The 16,488-nt window shown below is 44.2% G+C and overlaps 1 protein-coding gene and 1 pseudogene across 1 annotated transcript; both read right to left on the reverse strand.

Annotated features, from left to right (window-relative positions):
* Positions 1 to 2,928: 2,928 nt before the first annotated feature.
* Positions 2,929 to 4,444, reverse strand: LOC146183292 (uncharacterized; annotated as a pseudogene).
* Positions 4,445 to 13,005: 8,561 nt separating this feature from the next.
* On the reverse strand, positions 13,006 to 15,335 carry LOC146183293 (uncharacterized). Its single transcript, XM_084608350.1, has 7 exons — positions 15,143 to 15,335; positions 14,667 to 14,788; positions 14,415 to 14,558; positions 14,277 to 14,370; positions 13,901 to 13,966; positions 13,677 to 13,748; positions 13,006 to 13,091 (listed from the first exon to the last, which is right to left on the reverse strand). The coding sequence occupies exons 1-7, from the start codon at positions 15,333 to 15,335 to the stop codon at positions 13,006 to 13,008; spliced, it is 777 nt and encodes a 258-aa protein (XP_084464476.1).
* Between the last annotated feature and the right edge of the window lie 1,153 nt (positions 15,336 to 16,488).

Genomic DNA, 16,488 nt, shown 5'->3' on the forward strand with positions numbered 1-16,488 from the left:
GGCTGTTTTATCTACGATCCCTTCTACGTCGTGTCCTAATCTCTCTAGGAGCTTGCGGCCGGTGACTGTCTGTTGGAGCCTGACTATTTGCGCACTTAGCTGGGCGTCCGTTAGTTCTTCGAATGTGTTGTTTAGGCCCATTTGTAGCAGCTTTTCATTTGATGTATTTTTTAATAGGTGGAGTGCCGTCTTGTACGCTGTTCTTAGCAGCGCCTCCGTCTGTTCTTTGTCTTTCTTGGTCATGCGGTGGTATGGCAACGAGTACGTGACTCTGCTGACTATCAGGCTTTTGACGAGCTTGATCGTGTCGCTTTCCTTCATCCCACTTCTGTTCTGCGATACCCTCTTTATCATGCGGCTTACTTGTTCTGTTGACGACTTGAGTAGACTGATTGTGTGGGTACATCTTCTGCTTCCTTGGATCCACATGCCTAGGATGCGTATCATGTCCCTTTCCGGTATATTTTGGCCTTCTAACCTTACTGTCAGGTCCACCTTGGTGGGGTTGGACCCTACCCTAAGAAGTTCCGACTTCTCCGTGGCACAGGCGAGGCCCCTTTCTCTCACGTACTCTTCTACACATGTTGCTGCTTCCTGCAGTCTCTCTTGCTTTTGTCCTAGCGAGCCTCGATTCGTCCAGACCGTAATGTCGTCGGCGTACATTGCGTGCTGGATGCCATCGATCTTGCTGAGTTTTCTGGCCAGTCCGATCATCGCAATGTTGAAGAGCACTGGTGAGATTACGGATCCTTGCGGCGTGCCCTTTCGTGGGGTGGTGAAGGTGTCGCTTCGCAGGTCTCCCAACCCCACTGTCGCTGTGCGTTCTGATAGGAAGGATCTTACGTAGTCGTGGGTCCTCCTTCCGCAATTGGCGTTGTTTAGGCCTTCCATGATGGCTTCGTGGCTAACATTGTCGAAGGCCCCTTTGATGTCCAGGGCCATGATAATGTTTTCGCCAGTTCTGGGTGCCGTGTCTATGATTTCTTCCTTGATCTGTAGTAGGACGTCTTGCGTTGACAGGTTCGCCCGGAAGCCGAACATGCTGTGCGGGTACTGCTCCTCGGCCTCTAGATATTGTTGGATTCGCCTGGTGACGACTCTCTCGTACAATTTGCCAAGGCACGACGTGAGGGAAATGGGTCTCAGATTCTCTATCTGAAGCTTCTTGCCGGGCTTGGGTATCATAACCACGACAGCGTGCTTCCACTCCTTCGGGACCATCCCCTCTGCCCACAGCATGTTGAGGTACACCGTGAGCTGGTCGATTGCCTCGTCGCTGAGGTTGCGAATCAAGGCGTTCTTGATCTTTTCTGCGCCGTCTGCTGTATTTCGTGTTGTCACTCTTATCGCCGCCTGGACTTCCTCTCTCGTGATCGGCCTGTCCATTGCAGGATTGTCCGCCCCTTGGTACTCCCCGTCGTAGCCCTGGGGGTTGTACTTTCCGTAGCATTTGATGCGGACTGCTTCTAGCAGTTCTTCGTCTGTTCCGTCGTACTGGTGGACCAATTTCTGAATTGCCTTGCCACTTTCTGTTTTTGTCTTGGTTGGGTCCATGAGGGCCTTTAGTATGCGCCACGTGTTGGCCGTGCTGAGCGTGCCGTTCAGTGAGCTGCTGAACTGCTGCCATCCCTGCCTGGCCAGTTGTGTTGCGTACTCCTCTGCCTTTATCGTGATTTCCGCGATCCTCTTTTTGAGTTTTTTATTTAGCTTTTGCTTTTTCCAGCGTTTGGTGAGCCCGCGTCTTGCCTCCCATAGCCCGAGCAGCCGCTTGTCCACCTCCGGTACTTGTTCTGTTCTATCTATTTCTTTCGTATAGAGTTCTTGTATTTGTTTCAGTTGTTGGCCCCACTCCTCCACGGAAGTGATTTCCCCTTTTAGTTGTTCGCAGTGTTTGCGGAAGGCGTCCCAGTTGGTAAGGTGGGCCGTTCCGATCTTCTTCTTTACGTTGGCTGCTTCAATTGTCGTTCTTAGTATGTAGTGGTCACTGCCTAGGTCTTCCAGCAGATTTTCCCACTCGGCCTGCTTTGTTCCTTTAATGTAGGTGAGGTCAGGGCAGGTATCTAGACTCACACTGTTACCTCGCCTAGTCGGTTGATTTTCGTCCGTTAGGAGGTCACAGTTTATGCTTTCCGCCGCCACGCATATCTGTTTCCCCTTTCTCTCTGTTTTTTGGTATCCCCAGCTCGCGCTTCTTGCGTTGAAGTCACCCGCGATTACTAAGGTGTTCGTCTTGGCTAGTTTATTTGCTTCCGAAAAGAGCTTGCGGAAATCGCCACCCTTTTGTTTTGGGGGGCTGTAAAGGTTAACTACGAAGGTGCTCTTTGCCTTGTGCTTCTTTTTGGATATAATTTCTGTTATTATATGTTCTATCTGTGTGCCCTCAATCTCTTTGTGTGCTATGGTGACCGGCTTATTGCTGATGAGGGTAGCGACGCGTCCGTTTTCCTGACATGTGTATCCCTTCAGGGTGGGTGTGGTGTTAGTCTCCTGTAGCATGATGATGTCTGGAGGTGTGTGCCTGGTATTGATGAACTGCTGGAGGAGTCCCTGCTTGCGCCGGTATCCCCTGCAGTTCCACTGCCATATATCTAATTGGTTCTGTCCTGCCATGTTGCGTCACTGCTTTTTCCACTTTGGTTTTCTGCCCCGAATCTTCTTTCATTAAAAAGCCTGTCTCTGGCGTCGTTTGTGGTTTTTTGTGTGTTTTGGCTTTTAACGTATGTTCGGAAATTTTGATCTTGTAGCGCTACTTTCTGCTGCAATTGCATCAGTTGGTTTTGCATCATACTCATAAAATTTTCCAATTTGCTCTCTAAGATTTGTGGTTGTTGTGTGTGCTGCTCCAAGGGCTGTTCCGGCGCTTGCGGGGCCGGGTTCATTATTCGCGGGGGCAAACCCTGTCTCTGGAGCTGCATTTCCTTTATGAGGTCATCTATTCTTTTTTTTAAGTTTCCGCGTTTCCTCGCGGCAGAGTTCGAGCTCCTTTTTAAGTGCCCTATTCTCCTCAGCGAGTTTCTTTTCATTGTTTGTTTGATTTTGTTGTCCCGAGTGCGGAAAAAGTGATTTGGGAGGGCCTGCTCCCCAGCTCACCTTCACTCCACCTTTCTTCTGTTGCTTTTGTTGTCCGGGGTCTCCGCTTTGCTTTACCAAGGGTGGGTAGGACTCGTCTCTGGTCCGACTCTGGCCCCGGCTCTGGCTCCGCGACCGGCTTCTGGACGGGCTCGCCTCATCCCGGGCCTGGCTCCCAGTCCGCTCCGAGCTGAACCACCTTGGTCCACGTCCTCCCTTTCGGTTACGCCTCCGGCTTTGTCGCTGTGTGGGCCCGCCTCGTGTGGGTCCTCCTCGCAGCTCTTCGGCCGTCTTGAGCCGGTGCTTGCACTCCCTCGTGCCGGCTGCGTGATCGCCTCCGCAGACCAGGCACTTGGTTGTGCACGAGTGTCCTTCCATTGGATTCTGCGTTCCGCAGAGTCTGCAGGCCTTGCTTCCCGGGTTGGGGCAGACGTCCGATCTGTGTCCTTGTTGACAGCAGATATAGCAAATCTGCCGCGTCGGGCGGTATGGGTAGCACCACATCTCTCCTCCGTAGTATAGTACTTGTCTTGGTGTGGTGGGTCCGTCAAACGTGATGACGGCTGAACGTGACTTTCCAAGCATCCGGGCGCTGTGGATCTTGACTCCCTGCGTCCGCACCCTTAGGTTGGCTTTGAGTTCGGCAGATGATGTCCCCGGTTCTATACCGTGGATCACGCCTCTGAGTGCCTTCGGGGGCTGCTACGTAGGCGTTGACTTCATACGCTCTCTTGTCAAACGTAAGATGGGTAATACGTCTTACGTTCTGGGCCGTATCTTCATCGTCTGTGCTGACTATGATGATGTTCGAACCGTTTCGTAGTCTTATAATTATGTCTTCGCTCTTGCACTTTGCACCGGTCGCTGCGACAACAGCTCGGGCGACTTGATGGGTTTGTAGCGATCGTATCACGAGGCCCCTCGGTCTCAGGATCACCTTGAAGTCGTCTTTCGGGAGCGGCGGCAATCTTGGGCCTGGCCGGCGCGCCGCTTCCTTCTTGTCTTGCTTCAGCGCAGCTGGCGTTCCAGCTGCCGCCGAGGCGCCCCCCGGCGTTTTTGCACCTAATTCCGCTTGGGCGGGTGGCGGGAGATCTCCGGGGTTTTTCCGTTCCTTGCGGGGTTTCCTCTTGCGTTTCGATCTGGCTAATTCCCAATTTTGGTCGTCTTCCTGCTCAATTTCGCTCTGCGAGCCCTGCGGGCCCAACATGGCGACCTCGTTTGGCGCGAAAATTGTCGCGTTTCCCGCCTCAGCCGCTGGCCGAGTGCTGACGTGGCAATCTTCTTCTATCTCCTGGATTTCCATGAACTCTTTTGGTGATGCTTCTGATGCACTCTCAGTGTTGGGTCGGCTGTCGAGGTAGAGGGCCGTCTCCATCGCCGTCGTCGCTCGTGACGAGGCCGGAAAGTCCTCGAACGCCCGTTGTCGCGCTAGGCCTAACGAGGCTTAGCTCGCACCCCGCCGCTCGGCAAACGCAAAGTCCGGTAGAAAACCCAAAAATGGGCCCACCTCTTCGAATTTTCTGTCCAAGTGGTCCGCTTCTGTTCCTCTTCAAGCTCCAACAAGAATTTTGGAGATCCGTTGAGATGATCGGGCCTGGCTGGTGGAAATTTGCGGAGCTCATGCGAAGCACGTCCGCTCCCTCAAGCTACCGCAGCGCCTCCTCCCCCCTCGTAGAAAACACTGTCTCTGGTCCTTCATGACATTATCTTATGTTGTCTATAGTGTTAATGTTTTCCTGAGACTACACTGTCTTTAGTCATCTGATCATCCATCACAAGTGACAACTGCAAATCTCTTCTTTTTTTTTTTTTGGGGGGGGAGGTTCTTTTGTTCTTGCATTCGTTGTCATTTCTCATGAATATAACGAATGAAGCTTGTTCCTGCAGAGCTTGCTCCTGCAGGGGTATGTCTAAGGCCATTCTATTGTTTCTGCCTTTAGTGCAGTTTACATTCCTGGAGAAAGGCATGAATATACCACAGAGGCTATGCCTTATAAAATGCGGGATACCACTTCTGAAAGATGGAACATTTCATGCTAAAAGAGCAATGATAAGCAAGGCACATCCAAAGCACCTTCTGCACATGTGCATTACTGCAGTGATGTCACAGATGCAGAATTATGTAAAGCATGGCAATAAAATGCAACTTTTACATAAGTTCATTGCTAGTTTCACACCACACATCAGCTTATGCCGATGCCAAAAACTTCTCAAGACTGCCATTTCACTTCAAAACTACATTATCTTGCTCAGGAGGCAAAAAACAATACACTTCAATACCCCTATAATTCCTTGAACAAACCACAAAGCTTGAGATTCTATGTATTGCTGCTTCATGTAATGCTCGCAGCACATACAGCAGGAATAAAATTTCTCATAAACTGCAATTTGCCAGAACTGTCCACTGCTTATCTCTTTAGATGCCTAACTAATGAAATTGTAAATGCTGACCAATATTATACAAGAATGATAATTAAAAAGTGTTTACAACAAATTTCTTGAAGATTATGTTCTTTACCTTTACAGATTGCAAATCACAAACTATGAAGAGACACCCGTGCAGTCTCTGCCGGTGGGTTGTGCAGCAATGTGGACTTTGGATACCTGGTACAGCTTCAGGATTAGACTTAATTATCTATTCTTTTTGTTTATAAGAGGCAATATGAAAACTGCAAAATTTAAGGCTATTAATGAGTGAGCCTAGGCCTAAAATCCTCCTAATCATCTATGTGGTCTAACATAATGAGCATCAAAAATATTCCTTTAAAAGCTTTGTGAGTTGGTTTTTCCACATTACATAACTAAAAAAGGGTGTTGCTGACATTTCTTATTCAGATAATATAGACATATTTTGTGTTTTTGATGATGCAGAAGAAGCTAACATGATTCTGGCAGCAATACCAAGTGCAGCAACATTTTTTACATGCAATGTGGGAAAGCAAGAGAATAGTTTTCAAATATGCCTTTCCTTGTTCAATATTCTGAACTACATTGCTCTTTAAGAAAATTTAAGAACTGGGCTCACCTATAATACTGGGGACCCTCATTTCTGGTATATAATACTGTCCCCTAAAATTAAAATGCAAAAGTTTAGTTAATTTTGGTTGATTAGCCATTCAACTATTATCCTCTACCACAGACATGTCCACTGTGCTGCACAATCCAGTTCTAATTGTACTGCAAATTTCATTTCATTCATTCTCCCTTTATAGGCCCATAGACATGACATAAGGGGTGGGGGCATATATATATATATATATATATATATATATATATATATTTGTTAAATGGTAGTGGTGGAACACAAGGAAAATACGCTGAGCACAAATGGCACAAAACAATATAAAGAACACAAAAGAAACAATAAAGCTGAAAGTGCTAAAATACCGTCCATTACATATCACCTGCAGTACTTCATTTTTAGTTTCATTCTATTGTGGACATACCTAGCAACATAAGAGCATGTGAGTTGTTGAAAATTACACCCATCAGAGAACATAACCTTACTGCTGAGAACCAAGTGCAAACAATTTAAATATTAGGTTTTGAAGAAAAAAAGAAAAGAGCCATACATTAACAGCTCACTCAATAAAAAGAAGTCAACATGTTCAGATCGATTACATACTGAAAAAATTCCTCCCTTGCTAACTTGCTCAATAGCACTGAATGGTTCCAAAATCAATGTAATGCCAGGGCTATTGCTCCTCAGCATAGAAAAATATGCTCTTTGATAGACATAAAGCAACAATGAACAGACCACAATGCCACAGCTATGTCGAAAAATACATACCACACAAATCTTGCCATAAGTAGTCGTCCAGCGCTGAAGAAAGCAGGTTGATCTTTAGAAGCAGGAGTAACAGCACTTCTACACCGTATTCCTCCTACTGGCAGGTACGCTGCAGCAAAGGTATCATTCATAACATTAGCATGATACTCGTAACTAGTACATACATTACTATAGTACAAAAAATAATGGCACCACACATGCCAAAACAATGACTCAAATATTTTGACAATGAGCTTAAAAGCTGCAACTCCTGTTCCTAGATATATCTGTAACAATATCTGCCACCTCTTTACAGTCGAAATAACTGCTTAAATAAACTAGAATAGCAGATTTATGACAAACTGCTAGCACAATGACAATACACATTAACTTCAATGAGGGAATGTCTCAGTACCAGTGAATTGTAGTAATGAGTATAACACGATGTCTGACAACAGAAACTACAGAAGGAAAAGAATGTGTTGTTATTGGTCAGGCATAGCCTCCTTTCTATGGGTCAGGAGGCTGAAAAGTTCAGAATGGAAATAGCTGAGTAGAAACTATAGAAAATCCCCAAATGAAAAATAATAGTGATATAAAAATTTTCCTTAGCTCGCTAACGAAAATTAGCACATTTAATCAAAATAGCTGTTTGGGCCAGTTGGTTCATACTTACACCCTAAAAGACCAGCGAAAAAAAAAGAAAACAGGTACAAAGGAACACAAAACGTATTTCAGTGCCCGTCCTGTCATTTTTTGTTCCTTTGTCCCCGTAATTATTTTTTTTGCGCTGGTCTTTTATGTACCGATTACAAAAAGAAAGTCAGTCTTAAAGCAGACAAGGGGTGACACATGGTTTGCTTCAATGCTGAAGACATCTGATCACCAGCTAACCCAGATTTTTCACTTGTTAAGTGATTTGATCGAGTCCAATATTTATTATCAGTTCTTAACATAAGTGATCAGCAAGTTAAATAACACTATTTACTCGCACACGCCCTCAAACACAATGAAACTCAATTGATAAGTCACTGTCTGGGCGTGCACCATATTGCACGGCATGAGCGAAAATGGCAACACGCAAGGAGACACACACATGGCACGCGACATAAATATTCTCCGACGAGAATCCCAAGCAGTATACATTGAGGCAGATGTCAGTGATCAGCAATATGTGCCACAAAAGTGCGCGTGTCAATTTAAACGCCCCTTTCTGGACGGAAACAATGCTTTGGACTTACCAGCACGGATAGCAGAGACCAGTTTCAAATTCTTTGAAGAAACGACAGTCTACGTTCTTGCACAGACGAGACGAAGGACTTGAGCCTGCAGCGAAAAAAAAGCGTGAGAAATGTCTTTCCTGCACATTGCGTCACTGCGACAGTATACATGTACACGAATCGGCTCGGTCCCACCTCTGGTCTCGACGCCATCAGCTCAAAACTGCGGGGTTAAATCGGCGTTCTGAAAGCGTGACTTTAGGATATCAAGCGCGCTGCCTTCGAACGTACAGGTTGCTGGCAAAAGAACCGTGAACTTAACCCATCACCCTGCATGCTCTCCCGCATTTATGGCAACGTTCCCGTAAAGCAGCAACAACAGACGATCAAAATCGATTGTAGGCAGCGAGCAAAAATAATGCGGCATGCAAACACGTCAATGCGTATCACCGGAACTGCATTAGCGCTCGTCGACGCATACTTTCGACCGCGGGATATGCTTGTGAGCGTCGTAGACGACTAAAAATGCACCATTAAAATCCCGCAAAAAGGTCGTGACCATCTGAAAATTTTGGGATGCGCCGCTCCTCCAGTCTGAACTGAGGGAGTGGTATGCTCAGGTTGGGATCCAAGACGTCGTGTTCAGAGGCCGTTTCACAGACAAACAAGCAGCGTCGCGGACGTAAGCAATAACAAAACATGTTCAGGCCAAGTTAAATAGCAGAGAAAAACACGTAAAACGAAATGTAAAACGTCACTTACATGCGCGGCTGAAATTTGGCGCCAAGGATCCGTTCGAACACCACCACCGCGACGACCAGCCATCCGCCGTTTCATTCCGAAGTTCACACTTTCACGAAGTCGTTGCATAGTGAGGCATCGACGAGCGCACTCGATGAAAGCTGAAAAAGTTCATTGGTTCCAATTGGAAAAATTCCAACTGGAACCAGTTAGGTTTTCGGACACCAGCTGGACGATTCCAGCTGGTTCCAATTAGATGATACCAAATGGTTCCCATTGCAAGGCCAATGGGATCCCACTACAGAGCTAATGGTTTCCCGCTAGAGATCCAATGGGTTCCTACAACAAAGCCAGTAGGTTCACACTACAGAGTTAATGATTTCCCATTAAAGATCCAATGGGTTCCTACAACAAAGCCAGTAGGTTCCCATCACATAGCCAATGGTTTCCCACTACAGAGTTAATGATTTCCCACTAAAGATCCAATGGGTTTCTACAACAAAGCCAGCAGGTTCCCACTACAGAGCTAATGGTTTTCCGCTAAAGATCCAATGGGTTCTTACAACAAAGCCAGCAGGTTCCCATTACGTAGCCAATGGTTTCCCACCACAAAGCCAGTAGGTTTCTTTTATAAAATCAAAGGTTTCGTATCATGAAACCAATGGGTTTCAATTAAGTTTCCATTGCAATAGGTTCTCACCACGGGAACTATCGCGACCCATTGGCTCTAATTATTTAAAATGTGTAATCAATTATAAGATCAATTCCTTCCACACATCGGTCTTTACAGGGCTACTTGATCCTTTAATTATATTTAGATAGGCTCAGAGTTGTCTGCACCAATTTATTTGAAATAAAGAGAGAAAATATTTAACAACACAGTATATTTATTTATCTTCTGCTGCAGTGTGTTCCTTGTTCTGAAATAAATAATGCCATAATAAATTAGATGCCCAAAACATGGCAGTTGAATGCTAAAATTTTTAAATTGCACTAATATGTTCTTGAACTATCTTTACACATGCTTTGGATGTCCTCTGCAGCAGCTGTTGCAGATTCCCCTGGCATAGTTGCTTCTGCAGCAGCTTGTTCCCTGCGCAATAAATACAAGTGTAAGAGATGCAATCATGACGTTAGCTGGGTTTTGAAATGTCACATAGTACAAACCAGCATAAACTGTTTTATTCCATTTACCTCCTTGCCTGCCTTCTGAGGTCGCCAATCTTCTCATTGATGAGTCCTGTGACATTTCTGATTGCAATCTCTCGTGCCATTTGTATAGGCATACGCATGGCTTGCAGCCTTTCCCTGTAACAGTCTAGAGTAAAATACAGTTCATTTAGCAAAAATTTCATGAGTTTTTAGAAAACCACATCTACTGCAATCTTTAGTGTGTGAGTATTAAGTGCCCCACTAGCAAGAAAGCTGTATTATGTCGGGATGAAGCATTGTAGTAGCAAATGCTACCTATTGGAAAGGATTAAATCTGGTACCGAACTTGGTAAATGTGTGGAATGAGTGCTTTTTTAGCATTTACCGAAAGTATCGCTGCTCAAAATAGAGCCAGCAATTACTTTTATAAAAGTTCCTGAAATTCGCACCCCAATTCGTAGTGCATAGCAGTGAATTTTGAAACTACTATTTACTGGGATGGTATACATCATGAGTACACATAATTGGCAGCCTCCGGTAGCAGCGAATGGCAGCCACCGGAGGCTGCCATCGCTGCCACCAAAAAGGCCATGACATCACGGGAACACACGGAAAGTCGTCTGCTCATGTTGCTGCGCGTGCCTCTCGTGCATGAACAAGCTCCATCATTACTTTCGTGCATGTTTCTGATCGATTGCTGCCGCATTTTTCTGTTGACGGTAGTTGCACTTCGAGCTCGGTGTTCATATTGGAGCAAAGGCGGATGAGAAAGAAAGAAAAGCAGTGATCCACGATTTTGCAGGAGGGAGAAACTCAAGACCAGGAAAAGGGGCCCTACAATGGGATGTCGGTAAACTAAACATCAACTCATGATGTTTTTCATGGGCGAGTGCAGTGCACAAGCTGTTCCTTTTATTTTTTCTGGTGCCTCTGAGCATATGAGTCGAGAAGACAGAATAGCATCATTTTCAATCATCAATATCTCCGCTGTTAATGAAGCTAGTTCAAAAATTCTTGCACTGGAGCGACGAGTGATGGACTACCTATCGCTTGTCTGACCTTGGTAAATGAAATGGAGATGCAATTAATGGGTCCAAAAATTAAGCTCAGTTGTGCTAAAATTCTCGACAATGCAGCATACAATTTGTCAATCTCCATTTTCCAGGGTTAGACTTTGAGAATGCAATAAAATCTATACCTGAGGATTCCAAAGCTCAGGACTGTCAAATCCGGATGCTGAAAATCCTTTCATGGCCTAATGTCCAGGGACCTCAAGTGATGATGAACAAATTGTGGATAATAATGTTTGGTTCGTTATATAAAGGGAATTTATATAAGACCTCATTTAAACAAGAAAACTTGACGTACCCTGTCAAATATAGGACAGAGGACCGACAACAAATGCTGAAGACAGTGATAAGGTAACACATAAATCATATAACTGTTATTGGTATGTTCTTAGAACTGCAAATATTGTGAAACTGCACTTTTGAAAAATATTTTAGGAAGTGTGCAGGTATGATAGGCAACCTAAAATTTTTTTGCGTACCTCCTTAACACCGCCCAGCATAAACAATAACTGACACATTCGTCACGTCTACCATAAACAAACAGGAACAAACATGTGTGACCAACAGTGAAATCGGCCACTTACCTTGGATCACTGCAAGCTTTCGTGGAGAGATCGGCTGCCTTTTCGGCTGGGTTGGAAATTTTGTCAGTGCCGTCCTTGGAACAATAAAAACAAAATTTAAGTTCAGTAGAAGATAGTCAGCGGTAATAAGTTAAAATTGCTGAGTATCAGATTAAGCATACGTGGCGATTCTGAAAGGCAACAGAGTGGATTGAGCTGTTCACTTTTCTGCTCAGACTTTGTGACAGGTTTCATTTACTGATACCAGCACTTCCACACATCTGCCTCATAAGAAATATCAGCAGCACTCTAGTGATCTCCTTGTCGCTGAAAATAGTTGCCTGTCATAGTTATGCAAATGGAAGGTTAGAAAACAAGCTTAAACATGGAAATAACACTCATATCTCAAGCTCCTGAAAAGTTAATAATCTTCGAAAAGAAATTTAAAATTCTCACACTATTTGAAACAAGTAACACTTATGCCACGCTTTCCATTTCATTATTTTCCAAAGCATCCCTCATTGACTAGATATGCTGGTGATGTCTCCAGCTAAACCAAAAGCTCCACCACAACTTGTGGCGACATTTTATTTCGTGGATTTCCCGTGGAAAAACAAACTTCTGCATGGTCACTGCATTGAAATTCGAGTTCAATCACCCTTTTTTAGTGAAAAAGGAAAACAATTACCAAAACTTCAATACAGCTTCATATCTGGTTTGGTTTGTGGGGTTTAACGTCCCAAAGCGACTCAGGCTATGATAGACAGCTTTATATCTGGTAGCAGCAAACAATCTATAGCTGTTCTCACACACACTACTTGCAGGGTGTCACAGTATATCTAGCTAATCAGAAGGAAGAGCGAAATCATTTCAATGCTTTCAAAGACAACAAAACGGAAGCCCAGCATAGCTTCCCAGGTTAAAATTCTTGGTTTGGACATCCAATGACACAAAGTTGTCTTTCACTGACTTGAGCTTATATTGGTCAAGAGTTCAGAAAGCTGCAAAATATTCGTTAATCAGCACCTATAAAATTAAGACTAATGCTTACCCTTGGCCGACCTCTCCATTAGCTCCTTTGGACCATAGAGTGCAACAGCCAGCTCCTTAACGAAGATTGTGTTTTTGGTGGTCTTCGATATGGCCTGCCAGGCAGCTTCGGAAATAATGATGCCCTGTCCCAGGTTTAAATTCAAAGTTTAGAAAACATTGCAAAAAAACCTTTCAACAAAAACAAGTCGACATATAACAACCTTTAAGGAGTGACTATACATTTGTTATGCTGGAAGGAACAGAATAAATTACTATACACTGTATCAACAAAAATCTTCAAATCAGGAGTCGCAGAGAGCCGTAAAGATATTTTTAAATGGAGACAACTGTATCACACTGTTTAAAAAACAAATTGTTCTTACCATGCCTTAATCACATGCATCCACAAGTCTTTCTCGAGAGCCACTCTTCTCTTGTTGCAGTGGCCTGTCATAAAGAGGCCGTTCTTTGGGTGCTGAAAAAAAAAAGACGTAGCATCAAAAACATTTTTTCTCTTACCTCTGATCAGCTAAACTCTTGATTCAGGAGTAAGACCTTGAATTTCCAGTTGGTTTTGTTGAAATACAGAGGGTGGTTTACAAACAGTTTTACTGGAAATTCAGCACCTAGCATTCATGCAAAACCAAGTTTATGGGAGTATAGTTATGTTATAACCCTGCATTATTGTATAAAAAAACACCCATGTGCACAGTAATGTACAGTAATACTATCTGTACTATAAATACATATGTAAGCATGGAATATGCTTTTGGGAGCATGGCCAAGAATCTAAGGCATTAGTTTGAGGTATCACGTTCCGACTGCAATGTGGGTGTGAATGCTGCTGTGGCTGACAGTTATTTCATGATATGTTGTATTTCTGTACACTAAAACAAACAATTTGGTTTCACAGTATGATGCCTGCGACTGATAGACCTCTTTTTCGGCATGATAAAATGATTTTGATGTACAAACTGATGACTGGAAGAAATTTTGGATTTAAAGATGCAGCAGAAATTACATGCTGTGTGCAAGCTAGAACATTTACTATACTCCTTACCATTAGTCATGAACTGCCTTGAGGTGAATGGTATGTCCAGTGCATCATGTGTTGGCTGTGTGGTTGCCGTGTCTGAAAGAATCAGAAATTTACACTTTAAATATAAATCTCCAAAATGTAACAGTGCTTCCATGGAATTTTGGATAAAGTTGCAGCAGCAAAGCAAGTGCACCAAGAACATGCTGTATATAAGACCAAAAATATTTGTTTCCTATGCCCCTTACCATCAGCCATGAGCTGCCTTGAGGAAAATGGCACATGTAGTCCATGGTTTGACTTGTCGTCCTTGTCTAAAACAATCAGAAATGTACATTCCAAATATAGCAAAACATCAGTGACCTCCCAAATCGTAACGGTGCTTCCTTGGCAACCAAACAATAGCAGAAATAGGATCAGTATGTGCTGAAGAACACTAAAAACAAGGTATATGTCAGCTCAACTGTGTGATATGCACTGCATCACTGCCCTTCAATAAATGAATCATGATACGCATTCCACATTCTAAATCGCCAAAAGCAAAACAGTGAATATTGTAATTGTTCTCACCTTCCATTTCTAAATCGCCAAAAGCAAAACAGTGAATATTGTAATTGTTCTCACCTTCCATTTTCTTCAACAATGCTTCCTGAAGCTGCATATTCAGGTTCCGAAGCTTAGTCAGCTCCTCATTCTTTGCATCTAACGCCTCTTTAAGCTTACAAGCTAATCATCTCTGGAGGATCTTCCCTTGGGCTCGGCTGAAGCGACGAATTCTGGGGAAGTCTCTCTCGGCCGTTTTCGGTGTTGGTCGGCATTCTTCTTTTTTAGTTTTTTTTTCTTTGTTTCCAGCATTTTCAACAGGTCGGACTTGGTGGAGGTGTCCTGTTTTTCTTTCAATAGCTTCTACATTGAAAAAAAAAGAATAAACAAACGAAAAACTTGGTATAAGCACTTTAAATATGCACAAAAAACTTCTGACTTCTTAGCTATAAATACTTGACATCTTTTTACCTTTTCTTGCTTTCGTATGTTCTCCTCTGGAAAAACTTCATCTTCAGATGATTCTGAAATCCAGACTTTTTTTATTCTTAGTTTGTTCTTGGCCATCTTCGCTTCGACGTCAGCCCGAGATACTGTAAGAACAAGAATGTAGTTGCAGTCCACAAACTGTTTTTAAGGAAATGCCGCAATGACAGGAGTTGGCAAGAAAAAAAAAAGAAAGACTTGGGCTATGAGAGACACCACAGTGGAGGGCTGCGGAAATTTCGACCACCTGAGGTTCCTCTAACGTGCATTGACATCGCACAGTACAAGGGCGCGTTGCTTTTCGCTTCCATCAAAAAGCGGCCGCTCAGCCGCTGCGGCCGGGAGTCGATCCCGCAGCCTTGGGTATAGCAGTACCACCCTAATCACTACGCCACCGTGGCGGGCAATGAGGGTGTGCAGCGGCTGTTTACATTACTGCAGGCATGAAAATATCGACTTACCTCCCAAGAGCAAAATTCTGGCTTTGTACAAGTCGTCGTCCTCGTGGTCCTTTCCGTTTGACCACCTCACGTAGTACCGAGCACCGTCGATAAAATCGGTTGGCCCCGTCGGTTTAAAGTCTCTTATATCGTCCACCGACACAATTGCCTGCGTTAAATCATCTTCGTACCGCACACATGCATGCGTAATCATCCTAAACAACGGACCCGATAGGCCACACGATGCAAGGATTAAAAACAACAAAGAAAAGAAGTCGCATGGATTGTATTGGATGGTGTCGATATATTTCAGGGACCATAGGGTCGATCTTGGCGTCTTGACAACCTCCCATTTGGTCCAAATCCTCCGAGCGTCTCAAAGCAAGCTGTCGCAAAATATTTATTTAACTTGGTTTTAAATTAAAATGTATTCTAAAGTGGAATTAAAAAACAAAATTCACCCTTTTATTTCGCTTCAGTGTAAGGTAAGATCACTATGGACATCAATTCATGGCGGCCGCGAGCTTGACCACATTACAGTGGTATTGTTACACAGGGTCGACTTTCAGCGTGTGCATTATCGTCTCATACCATCCGGTGGCGTTAAATAGCCGTAGTAGTAAATCGGGAAGCTCATTCTGATCCCGCGTTACGAATAATAGTTAAGCTTGATAGCTGTATTCCTTCGTGTCTGCGTCGGCGTGGTAGCGGGTCAGACAAGATGGACGATAAGCCATCCTCATCGACACTGGAACGTCTATTTCACTACGATGTTTTAGAACGACCCAAGCGTTCAAGGAAACGGAAGAAGAAACGATATAAGCAACATTTATTTCCCGGCTCTGAAGAAACGCTCCCGAGGTCGACAAGATACGAGCGTGACAAGTCTTCGAATATTGATGAGGTATGTACTACGATACATAGTGCACGCAAAGAGTGTTTACCGTATGAGTGATTATGCTAGAGTTATTGTATACGCAAGACGTCGTGCTCGCTAAACGGGGAGCTTATACTACACACGACGAACACCACTTAGCGCGCTGCGTCGACCTCGGCAGCTAGGACAGGCCGGAGTTGTGTGGTGATCGTTTGCTTAAGGGCGAATTTTGGCAGGTTCGCCGAATTAGATACGCGCTCAGATTTTTTCATGTGGGAACAAGGAACAAGCAATAGTGCGTGGCGATAAACGAATGATTCGTTTGCAAGCATGAGGCTGCTACTGGGACTCAAGCAAATTTTTGAACTATCGTTAGAAATTTTAGACAGAAGGGCATGCGGGCAAATATTATACTCGGCCCCTCTACTGACACGTAAACAAAATGCTAGCGAAAACAATGCCAAGCCAATGTGTTGCGTCCGCTGATCAC

The sequence above is a fragment of the Amblyomma maculatum genome, chromosome 7 (assembly GCF_055883805.1).
Source record: "Amblyomma maculatum isolate TAMU_Amacu chromosome 7, ASM5588380v1, whole genome shotgun sequence".
NCBI classification, from domain to species: domain Eukaryota; kingdom Metazoa; phylum Arthropoda; class Arachnida; order Ixodida; family Ixodidae; genus Amblyomma; species Amblyomma maculatum.

Coding starts and splice junctions, on each gene's coding strand:
- LOC146183293 (XM_084608350.1), bottom strand. CDS start 15,335: ATGATTACGCATGCATGTGTGCGGTACGAAGATGATTTAACGCAGGCA. Junction 14,789..15,142: donor CAGAATTTTGCTCTTGGGAG/GTAAGTCGATAT, acceptor TTGTTCTTACAG/TATCTCGGGCTGACGTCGAA. Junction 13,967..14,276: donor ATTGTTGAAGAAAATGGAAG/GTGAGAACAATT, acceptor TGATTGTTTTAG/ACAAGGACGACAAGTCAAAC.